This window comes from Gouania willdenowi, chromosome 1 (assembly GCF_900634775.1).
Source record: "Gouania willdenowi chromosome 1, fGouWil2.1, whole genome shotgun sequence".
Lineage (NCBI taxonomy): Eukaryota > Metazoa > Chordata > Actinopteri > Blenniiformes > Gobiesocidae > Gouania > Gouania willdenowi.
Genome location: NC_041044.1, coordinates 19,646,651 through 19,659,102, shown reverse-complemented (window position 1 = coordinate 19,659,102; position 12,452 = coordinate 19,646,651). Strand labels below are relative to the sequence as shown.

At 37.1% G+C, this 12,452-nt stretch overlaps 1 protein-coding gene across 1 annotated transcript in view; it reads left to right on the top strand.

Moving 5' to 3' along the window:
• Positions 1 to 12,452, top strand: part of arhgap10 (Rho GTPase activating protein 10) — a 64,300-nt gene that overhangs the window by 40,269 nt on the left and 11,579 nt on the right. Inside the window, exons 15-19 of the mRNA XM_028443027.1 lie at positions 219 to 303; positions 2,186 to 2,244; positions 4,784 to 4,889; positions 6,102 to 6,261; positions 9,857 to 9,998. Coding sequence (XP_028298828.1) covers positions 219 to 303; positions 2,186 to 2,244; positions 4,784 to 4,889; positions 6,102 to 6,261; positions 9,857 to 9,998 — 552 coding nt within the window. The remainder of the gene's footprint in view (positions 1 to 218; positions 304 to 2,185; positions 2,245 to 4,783; positions 4,890 to 6,101; positions 6,262 to 9,856; positions 9,999 to 12,452) is intronic.

Genomic DNA, 12,452 nt, shown 5'->3' with positions numbered 1-12,452 from the left:
GAGCTGCAACATCCTTTCTTTTCCACTGGGGCCACACTTGAATCCCACACCTGGTAGTAGCATTGCTTTAATCCTCACACGAGTAATTACAAGTTACATATTTATACTACATGTTTAAAGTTTGAAAGTCACTGCATAGCTGATGAAAATTGTTTGTTAGTATTTTTTTGTGTGTGTGCCTTGTAATGATCCATTGCTCTTTTTTTTTGATAATTTAGATGAGAAAACTAATGACGTTGACCTTTCTACTTGTGACGAATGGGATGTCAAGACAATAACAAGTGCCCTGAAGCTTTATCTAAGGTAAAGAACATCCTGATGGACATTATTACACCTGCACTTAGTAAGCATTCGGATACATGGTTCATGTGTTGCACTATTGTTTAGCTGTATTAGTTCTTTAGCTTTTAATATTTGCATTTGTTTTTGGTTTAGATTTTCTTTTTGAGTAATGTCAGAACTAAATTGAAGGAATGTTCCGATCACCATTTTTGACCCCCAACACTATACCATTGTCTGTGTTTTAACATCTGCCTATCACAATTTTTCTTTGTAATCTGATTTTTTTTTTTTTTCAAATTTGTTGAAAAGCTGCCTTTTGTGTTTTACGAAAATTTATTTTAGGAAAAAAATTACAACCTTTGAATGTTTGAAACTAAAAACAGAAGCTTCATTTATTTAAAACTTGCATTTAAAATAAAAACTAAGATACGCTTAATGTTAAACAACTTAGAATAAAGTGAAGACAGAACTAAAAATAATAATAATGGCTTGGCACATAGCACTTACTGAGACTCGAAGCGCATTACGAAAGCTATTCATTCATACAGGTGGTGGTAAGCTACATTATAGCCACAGCTGCTCTGGGGCTTACTTACAGAAGTGTGGCAGCCCCTCTGACCGCACAATTCATACCCGTTAATACAAGGTAATGTGGGTATACAGGGACAGAGCGGAAATCGAACCACCAATCGGTTATTGGGCGACCCACATCGCAACACATTTGTTTCTGTTGTTGATCAGCTGGACTTACAGTTGTAACCCTGGGTTACACTTAACTTAAAATTTAAATAATTTCACTAAACTTTAATGTAGATCATCAGCTCCAGTAAAGCAGTTTCTGAAATAAAATGACAGGAAGGCATTTTTAATCACAGTGAAAAATGACAAGATCAAACATCTTTGTTGTAATATTTTGTGCCATTTTTGCCGATTGATTGGTAGACTTTCCTTGTGTGAGGTGATTTGGTTTGATTCTGAGGATAAAATATTTGTTTAGTTATATTATGCAGCAGAAGGTGCTTCAAGTTGAAACTATAAAGCAAAATCCATGAAAATAAAAGAAAAACAAAAACAACATTGCCAGCCTTGTTTTGAGAAAAATGGCTCCAAAAGTAATGCACTTCACATTGCTTATGATAGGCTTGTAAAAACTGTAAACTGTATATTAATAATATTATATTAATAATAGTAATAATAATGACAATTCCAACAGTTCCTTACAATTGAAAACTTACAAGGAACAATAAGAAAATGATGCCAAATGTATGCAAGTTTTTCTCTTAAATGTTGGCCTTAATTTTAATTGATGTTCATAAAACTACAGTATTGTTCGACTTACGATTAATGCTGCTGCTAAAAGTTGGTGTAGGTTGCTTTGGGATCCATGATCATCCTTCATACTGCTTTGTTCTAAAATGTTATATGCTGTCCACTTAAAGTGCATTTGAAGAGGTTTGGGTTTTTAGCCATGTTTTATGCCTTGACTTTGTCCAGTAAGTAGTGTGATTTAGTATATTTTGGACAGAGTTGATGTCACTTGTTTGTCCACTCCACAGCATCAGTTATTCAAACAAAGTTGAAACGAAAAGATTATATCCGTCTAATTACGGGACATTTCTCTTGCACCTGTCCGACCTGCTGGAGTAAGTAAGAGTCAATCTCTTGAGTTTCCTCTGAGACTAAGTACTTTTGGCCACCATCCAGTAGTAGTGTGAATGTACCTTCAGATAAACTTGGTTATCTCAACGTGTGCACCATCTAATTTCATCCTCCAGTCTGCTCACATTAATCACTGCTGTGTGCAGACCTTATAAAACAGTGTGCTAGCTATTTCTGTCCTGCTTCCTCAATTCAACTCTCGCTCTCTGTCCACCCTTTCCATCGTTCTCCCTCTCCCGTATAGGAGCCTCCCTGAGCCGTTGATGACCTATGGGCTCTACAAAGAGTTCATCAGTCCAGCAAGTAAGTTTTCCCACTTCTTATGGAAGCACTTGCTCTGAGTAGAGGATGTAAGAAAACATCATGGTTCACATTTGCTGTGTCAGCTTACAGTAGATGTTTCATCAGGTTAGGCAGGTGACTTCAATTGCTGTTTTTCAGTGATTTATTGGAAAAAGTAAACAGTTACAGCACATCATTTTAGATTTTTACAAACTTTTTGTTATAACATTTTGGTATACCTTTGAATGAAAGTAGATTTTACTTATAAGAAGTACAGAAAGCCTTTGTGTTGTTTGTTCTGAAAGCTGATTTATTTTTAAGTGGAATTTGAAAATTTTTGCTTTTTTTCACAAATAGCTCTGTTTTACTTTATTTTTCTTAAACAATACACCTAAAATCATGGACCTCCCTTTACTTTGATATTTCCAACATTGCCAGTAGGTGGTTTTGAAATATTTATGGGACATTCCATTTCATTTCAACACATTTTAGGACATCCTATGCACTTCTGTCTCAAAAAATTCAGAAATTTTACCAATACAAATATCATCCATCCATCCCATCCATTTTCAAACCTACTTGCTCCTGTCTCACAGGGTCGCGGGGGTCTGCCGGTGCCAATCTCCGGCTCTCATTGGGCACTGGGTGGGGGACAAATATCATTTCAGTAATAACAAGTGGTGAAATAGTTCCAAAGTTGGGGTCCAAAATAAAAATGAAGAAGCTGCATAACGAAAAATTGTTTTATATTCTAAGAAAGAGTAACCTTTATGCTATAAATTGAAACACAGATCAGATTGTTTTCTTGCATTTCCACTTGCAGTTATGGGCTAATAGGATATGATATATAGCAGATGTATATTCTTGAGCGTAGTTGGAGTTGTATTACTATACCAAATTTCAGTTCCCTATGTGAAAAATAAGGACATACTAAATGCGACAGATACCCCCCTCACTAAATTGGCCATATCTTAAAAAAAATTCATCCGATCAAACAAAAAATGTAGAGTGTGCATATTGAATAACCACAGAACAATTTAACAAAATTTCAGAAATTTTTTAGGCCGAAGTGCGTGGGCCATTTGTTCAAATGTCATAGAGGTTTAACAACTGTTTTTACTAGATATGAGAACTTATTGGTTATGATGACTCTTTACATGAATAATTCATCAAAAGACTTCAACCTAATCAACTTGCTCATTTTGTTACTCTCCCTGTACTCTGCAGTAAAAGAACAAGTTTTTATCACCTACTGATATTTTGGTTTACTCAGAAAAGTGTTCAATTCTATTCAGCTTTATTTATATTGCACAAATTACAACAAAGTTATCTCAAAGCGCTTAACAAAATATAGAATCCATAGTAAGGAAGAAAGAACCCAACAAGATCCACATGAACAAGCATTTAGCGACAGTGGCAAGAAAAAACTCATATTTGTCGCTCCATTACAGATTTATTAAGCATCCCCTTTGTGTCTCTGTTTACCATATTGGTAAATAAATAATACCCATTTTTTTCTGTCTTTAATTATTTAGCTTCCTGTCCAATTTTAGATTTAATTTAGATTATCAATTCAATCCATTTTACAATAATTCTCTGACACTTACTCAACTTGCCTGTCGAGCTGTTCTCCATTTTTTTTTTTTTATGCTTAGTGCCCTTTTAAACAATTATTAATATTGTGACTAGTTGATTTATTAAAGAGCGTGCAGTAAAAATGGTCCTGTGACCTTGAACAGCAAAGGCACAACCATATTTTTATTTCACCCACAAACCTGTCTGAAATATATCAAAGCAAGCCAAGCTATTACAACAAGTACTATAATTGGATCAGGTTGACATTTTTATCAGGCTCTCGCAATGCACCAATTCCCTCATAATGATGTGGGAAGTGGATTAGCAATGAATATTTTTTGATGGATGACAACATCCATAAGAAGCTTTTTCCACGTTTAAATCCTTGTCGTTCCCATAGTAATGATATTCTGTGTGTCTGTATGTGTGTTGGCGTGTGGGCGGTCAGATGCCCATGTGTGAGGAAATGTTTAAGAGATGATCTTTGGGGTTTTAACACAACCCTTGCATACTGTAGCGACGGTAACGTAAAGCTATCTCCTCCGCCAACATAGTGCTTCCTGCTGCCAGTTCTGGCAGACGTCCGACTACATATCATCATTACACCTTTTCCTCATTTATTTGGACCAGAATTTTTCTTCCTCTAACATCCAATCCTTCACATTTCCTCTTTTTTTTCATGGCTATAATTTCTAATCACCGTGTCCTTAAAAGTCTGTCAAGTTTTGTTCACATATTCATTATTTTTTTACCTTATTTAAAAGAAAAGCATATTCCCATTTTTTATAGTTAGTGATTCTCACCTTAAAGTAATGACCACTGACAGCTTTAACAAAGATTTTATGTGATGTTTCATTATCTTTTTAAACCTATTCTTCAATATTACTTTTAAACAGTTTTGGCTCACTGCTTCTCTAGCAGCACTTGTGTTGGTTTAATACGTGTACATTACTGGGTGTACTTTACTGCTTCTGCATTCAAACAGAGGGCAGTAGTCCAGAGTCTCGCATCCAAGCCATCCACTGCCTGGTCCACAAACTTCCAGAGAGGAATCGACATGTCCTCGGACTAGTTATGAAGCATCTGGCCAAGTAAGCGTTTCTACTTCCTTGGTCATAGTTCAGCCATTCTCCGCCATCCTCGTTCTCAATTTCACTTTCTGCTCTTCCTGTCTGTCTCCTTATTTTCACCGCACACACTTCTCTCTCTCTCTCCAGCACTCCCACTCCTTTCACTCCCCCTTCCCTGCTGTCACTCTATCTCTCCTCTATCTATTCAGTCACTACTGGGTAAGAAAATTAATGCTGGTAGCTTGTCAACATTTATGGGATTACTTTCTCGGTCATAATAGGTGTTTACCTAAAGTATTTAAAGCTTTTTAAAATACTTTACCTTTGAAATTAGGCCGTCGTTTAATGATTCTTGTTAATACATTCAGAAGCACCGCTATTGTGCGTGTCTCCATTTGTGAGATTAGATAGGAAAGATGTTAGAAAACTGTTGGCCAACATTACAAGGCTTTACCTCAGCAAGCTTTTTATAAACTAAATATGAGCAAATTGAAGATAAGTAAATAATCCCTCTTCCCCTAGGCTGTGAAAGTCTGGTGGATCTTATTTCATAGAAACCCGCTGCAGAACCAGGCTGTGGTAAATAGGCAGCGCTATTGAAATTGAATTTGGATTATCCAGCGTGAAATTCTCCAGACTGGAGAGAGTCGAATATTTTTCTGAAGTTGGCGTGTGTGCATGTCCTGCAGGGGGAAGAAGCAAAGCCAGAATTTCACACTCCTATCTGAAATGGTTTCAGAGATGTTAAAAATGTGAGTTGTCACCAATGTTTTGTCTTCAAAGGCATCCTTTGAAGCTATTTAAACTGTCTTTCTGCAGCTGCACTGCATATCATCATATTCTAAGTGTGGAAACTCTTCACCTGTCTGAAGAACTTCTTGCTCTTTAGAGGAAAAAAAACAATTCCTCTTCTGCTCTTTTAGGCCACTAAAAGGAAGGTTTAATGAAAAGCTGTCCAATTTTAAAACACAGACACAAAATAATCATTCTTGCACTTACTTCAAATAACTGAATCATACACTGGCAAAAACATACTGGGATATATCTGTGTTTTTATTTTTTGTAACCTTACAAATTAGAGTAAAAGGAAGCAAAAATTCTTTGTTCATAATTGTAAAATCTTGTGTACCGTTACTGACGTCTGTTTTAACTTCTGACTCAAATCTGAATAAATTGCAGGTAAAAAAGGCAGAGGTTAAATTATTCTTATACTCATGTCCTTTCTTTCCCCAGCGTGGCAGCCCACAGCAAACAGAATCTGATGACTGTGGCCAACCTGGGCGTGGTGTTCGGCCCTACATTAATGAGGCCACAGGAAGAAACAGTCGCTGCCATCATGGATCTCAAGTTCCAAAACATTGTGGTGGAAATCCTGATCGAACAGCATAAAAAGGTAATGCTAAACACACGGTTTATATGTTGCTGTTGAGTCCTAATGGAAAAATGCTCCATAGGCACATTAATGATACTAGTACAGTGCCCGTCGGAAGTATGTATTCATGTGGGAGCTAAAGTAGAGTTGTCAATTATGGCCAAATGAGTATGCGTTTGAAGGATGGATGTACAAAGAGGTGTACATACTCTGTAGTGTTATGAAGAGGTATAATTGCAGGTGCAAAGTAAAATAGTGTGTGTGATTTTCCTTGTTTAATTCTATGGTAAAAGACACATACATTCGTACAAATAAAACTATTTATTTAGCATTTCTTAGTGCAGGGGTGCTAATCATCCAAGGTTAGTAATTAATATACAAACAGCGAGCAAACTAAGAATAACTACCTATAAATCAAACTCACACTTCCAGAGGAAACATGGCGTGTGCGTGCGGGCTCACGCACGCGCTTCAGCAGCGCACATGCACGCACTCAGTGACTCACATCAGGTTGAAATCCGTGTCTCTCACACCAAATGCATGAGATTTGAGAGCTTTGCTAGGTATATCGCTGTGAGTGCGGCTGCTCAGATGGCCCTCCCCCCTCTCCGGTCTAACCCTTTGTCCGGTGTAACTTGGGTTGATTCTGCTGTAATTTCAAAATAAAATGAAAATAAACATTTTGAAACGTAATCACCAAATAAGGAACAGTCAAAAAGTATGTTTCTTCAAAAGAGAAGTCCACAGGAGCTCAAAACTTGTAAAAGAGCCTTGAACTATTTTCCTCTCTCTCACTCATGTCTGCTTGGCTGTGTGCGCGCACGTCTGGTAAATGGTAAATGGTATATGGACTTGATTTTATATAGCGCTTTATCACCACACTGAAGCAGTCTCAAAGCGCTTTACATATCAGCTCATTCACCCAATCACTCTCACATTCACACACCAGTGGGACAGGACTGCCATGCAAGGCGCGAGTCGACCACTGGGAGCAACTTAGGGTTCAGTGTCTTGCCCAAGGACACTTCGACACATAGTCAGGTACTGGGATCGAACCCCCAACCTCTCGATCAGAGGACGACCCTCTACCACCTGAGCCACAGTCGCCCGTGCCCGTGGTGTGCTCACGTAGCTACTCAAGCTCTTCAGCGATTGGCACTGGTCGTACACGTGACTCTAGCTCGCCACTGTGATTGGCTCTGGCACGCATTGGAGCGGAGCTGTGCAGTGATTGGCTCTGGGCGCACACGTGACTCTAGTGGCTGTACTTCACTCGTGGTAGAAAATTTTATGAAATTATCAATTAACTGTTGCATTGCAGAATAAACAATTGTGACATTTCACAGCTTTGAACCAAGCTGGAGCTATTTAGCAAGTATGAGCTCTGTCTGTCCCTGAACACCAGAGATATTTGAGGCACAGACACACTGACAAGACAGACAGACAGAGATTCCTTGCTTTAATAGATAGATATCTGGGACTTAAATGCTTCAATGAGAAGTAAGCCTTGGTTTTGGTTTAAGATGACAAAAACAAAACAAAATAAACAGATACATTTGGTGGTGGTTCATCTCATAAATTATTAAAAAAGAAGTTGTTAAAATTGTACATCTGAGCTTAACGACCTAACAGACAGTGTTAGACCACAGATGGGCAACTTTTATCACAGCAGGGGCAACAAAAATGTGATTTCCTGATCTAAGAGCCACATTTTCAGCAACGTTCATGTTAGCATTTAGAATAATGAACAAACTGAGCACTGATACAGGAAAGAACAAAGGCTTTTGTGTGTGTGTTTTTGTGTTGTGTTGTCGTTTTTTGTATAGTTTTTCTTTTTTCATTTTATGTTTTTGTTTTCATTTCAAGAGTTTGTGAAGTAATTTCTTATATCTTGGCATTTTGTGTGTTTTTAGTGTCATATGTGTTGTTTTTTGGTGTTTTCTTTTTTCTTTTATGTATTTCTCTATCCTTTCTGAAGTCTTGTTTTAGAGTTATTGTTTTAGGTGTCTATTTGTGTATTTCAATTGCCCTTGTGTATTTCTGGAGTGTTTAGTGTTTTCAGAGTCATTTTTGTGGTCTTTTTGTGTACCCTGTCATTTTGTGTATTTTTAGCGTCATTTGTGTACTTTTCGGCTGCCCTTTTCTGTGTGTTTTTTAGAGTAATATGTTAATTTACCTTGGTGGCCACCAGTTGCCCATGTTTGTGTTAGTCAATGTACAGATTAGCCTGTACATGTATGTAGGAATTAAGGAAACTACTAGTCTCTAAAGTATCCAGGTGTTTCAAACAGTGGTTGATAAAGAATGCAGTATTAGAATGCAGAGAGAAAGCATTTTGGAAAGTACAGCATGTTGGAGCTGAGTAAAAGTTGAGCAGACAAGAAGGCAGACATTCACTTTCCTCCCAGCTCAGTCCCACTCCAGACTGTTGATACCCCAGATACCAGCAGTAGACTCTGCTTTACATTCACCTCCATCTGCAGAGAAAGGAGAGAGCGAGGCAACAGAAACGCTGCGCCGTATCAGATTTCTCACTTTCTCTTTCTGCCTTTTTCCTACAAACTTTCTCTCTCATGTTTTCTCCTCTGTGTCTGTGTCTCCTGTTCACACTTTCACTTTCTCTCTTCTTTCCTTTCTCAAATCCTTCCTCGCCTTTTTCTTTTTTCTCTCGGCCTTCCTCCTCTCCCTCACACCGATCTTTTCTGATGCTCTGCTGAGACTTTCTCTCCTCCACTACTCCTATTCTCTTTTAAGTCTACATCTGAAGTTTATATGTAAACATGGCCTAGTGTAAACAGGCTGCACCAGTTGGCCAGACCTTCTCATGTCCAATATTTACTTCCTCTTCCCATTTCCAAGAGTGGGTCAATTTCTCTGAGGAGATTTGTCACCTTAGCAGAAGCCCAGTTTTGCCAGAATTGCATTATATCTTATATGTGGAGCAGCTCTTGTGGGTTTATAGGGTGGTTTGTGGAAGTTTTTGCTATCATCTTTTTACATTTCAGTCAATGAGCTGTTGGTCAACTCTTCCTAGGAACATAAACTTCTATAATACTAATTCTTCAGCTATCCTCTCCATCAACATCTACATAAAGCTTATGACTTTTAAAAGGTACTTAAATAGTGTCAATGCCTTATTTTGACAAAAGAGTGCAAATGTCAGAGGGAAGGCAGATTGATTTTAAAATACTGAAAGTGAATGTCTCATTATTTATTTTGTTTAATATGTGCTTTATTCATTTGTTGGGCGTCCTTGCTTTTATTATGGGAGCCCGAATCTGGTCCTCAAGGGCATCTGTACAGCTTGTTGTAGATGCCTCCCCTGCTCAATCACACCCTGTAGCTTGTTACCAAACCTTTTGCAGAGGTGTATAAAGATGCATCAATTAGATCCAGATGTCAAATAGCAGGTCAGACATCCAAAACTTGCTGGCTCGGGGCCCTCCAGGACAGGAGTTGAGCGCCCGTGGTTAGTACCTTTGGTTATCTGTCTTAGAGCCAGCAGAAGGCTTGACCATACATACACTGCAGAGACACCTGTGTTAATTTCTTACTTGCCTGTATTTACAATCTGCATATTGTGTTTAAGTGAAAATTTCCTCAAATGTGTTTTCAGATTTTTGCAGATGCTCCAGAGTTCTGCCCTCTTTCACCTGCTAGTGCAGTATTCTCTGCTCCCACAAGGCAGTCCAAGAAAATGAGTCGACAATCTCGTCCTTTGGCAGTCTACAACCCACAAGCCCTCGACATCCAGAATGGTAAGAAGTTGATAAATTTTTACTTGTATGTCCACATAAATATGTATATATATTTAAATGTTGTATGAAAGTGGAAAGCGGTTACCAAATAGTAATTATTTTTGCCTTAACTGAAAAAAGTTTTCAAATTAAAGGCGCTACCACCAGAAAACGTATTAGGCAGTCGTTGTCAATGCCCCATGGTGGAAAGCAATGTCAAATCATTGTAAATTTAATTGACAAAAGATGTACTGTAGTTTTAATAGTCATTTTTTCACATCATAAAACCCAAAAAATTACTAAAAACAAAACTGTAATGTTCACACGAGGTAAATCCAAATCAAAATGATTAGTTGGGAAGGTATCCATTTGGAACTGTTTCAAAAAATCAAACAACCCTGAAGTGATACCTGCAGGCAAATCAAAGTATTGCACTTTATGCCACTGACAGCCTTTGTTAAAACTTGTTATTTTTCCTTTGTATTGAGTAAAATTGCCTAATGGCGCAATAGGGTTTTTTTTCTTTTCTAATTATAATTTCAGTTTAACCGCTTAAATTTTCCAAAATGACATTTAATTATATTTAGATATTTCAGAGTTGCTCTAAATATTCAAGTTAAGTAGACATGATTTTAATGCAGCTTTTCTTAAAATGTGTAAAACAGTGAGAAAAAAAGGGTGCTAAACTATTGGCAGTTAGCTTATATGTACATTGTTTTTTGTTAGTTTTACCGTTTGATCAATAACTTTTCTTATTGTTTATATGCTGTTGTTTATAAAAGAAAATATAAATACAATCCATGATAACAACAGCTAACAAGGATCAAATATGTCTGTGTGTATTTACAAACATTAATAAATGTTAATTTAATCTTTACAAAATGCATAAACTCTTAGACTTTGTATTTTATTCAACTTTATCTATAAGATATAGTAAAAAATAGTCTAATATTTTTAATAATAGTCTAAAACTATAACTGAAATAAAATGTACTAAATTTGGACTAAAACTAAGTTACATTTTAGTCAAAAGACTATGACTAATAAGCTGTATGTGTCCCATTTCATACTCAATGACTGCTGAGGATAGCTTCAACTACAAGAGAGTTGGAGATGAAGTTATGGAGCTACGTGAACCCTCCATCACGATTAGCATTAGGAGCAAACACATATTTCCTGACTGTGGCATCGCAAAACCCGCTGTTGCTGATAGTACGTATTCACCGGTGCACAGCGGAGGTGGGACGCGCACACACGCACGCTTCTCTTTCCACCACTACGGAAAGTTTCATCACAGCAATGACGTCATTAATCGGATTGGCAAATTAAAACATTACAGCCGATCACATTAATTGCATAAAATGCCAAATATCGCCTGATCCGATATAGCCTATCAGATTGATGTAAAGCCTAGTTTTAATAGCAATAGAAAAATTAGCCACTTTAAGAAAAACGCAATAACATCCAAACACCTTGTGATTAATCACTGACTCCTTCCACTCCAAGTTATTAAAAAAAAGGAAAAAGCTGTGAGGCTAACTTGATATGCTGATACATTTTATAAAATTATTATAAAAAATGAATATTTAAGTGCAAAGATAAATTCTTATTAATACTTAAAAACACAAGTAACATATTTGATAGTATTTCCATGTAATAAGAACTGACATCAGTGGTCTGTCTCTGAGTGTCTGTCATCCTTTGTGCATTCTCCAACGAAAGGGAACCTGTTTAAGGTGTTCCCTGCCCTCTAGTCGACTTTGGATAGTCTTATTATTGCCTGCAAGCCAGTTAAATGCAATAAAGAACCAAGTATATTCACACCAGCTCCCATTTAGCTCTAGATGTGCTCACTCACTTTTCTGCAGTGACCTTCATAATCCACTATGTCTACAGATGACATGCTGAACTTAATCACCACCTGCCTGTTGTATTGCTGTAAATTCTGTCTAACTTTGAGTGCCCTTGTGTAGTTTGAAAATCCCTTTAGTCATGTCCTCAGAAGTTGCAGACTATCACTGTCTTACTGTGAGACATCAGGAGAGTAGATTATCATATTATCTGACTCAAACAAGCTCCTCCAGTCTTTGGTATAACAATGGGGAGTACATATTTACAGTAACTGGATGGTAACCAAAGACTGGATCTCCTTTCCACAATTAGTCTCTAAAATAAGTATTTTATTCCAGAAAAAAAACAAAAACATAAACCTCTTTCTTTTTTTTTTACCTCTTTTCCACATAATGTTTGTCATATGAAATTAATCGTGAAGTGTTAATTAATACTTGTGACTTCCTGTGTGTCTCCATATAACACTCCATGACTTTCATCCCTGCAGATGTAGTAGAACATAATCTGTATCCCTGTGCATCTGTTAAGGGATACCTTGCTCCATGTAAAATTGTACGAATATTTCACAAATATATTTAAAAAATTTTATGTGCTAAATGAGGCGACATCTGAATCAGCCGTGAAT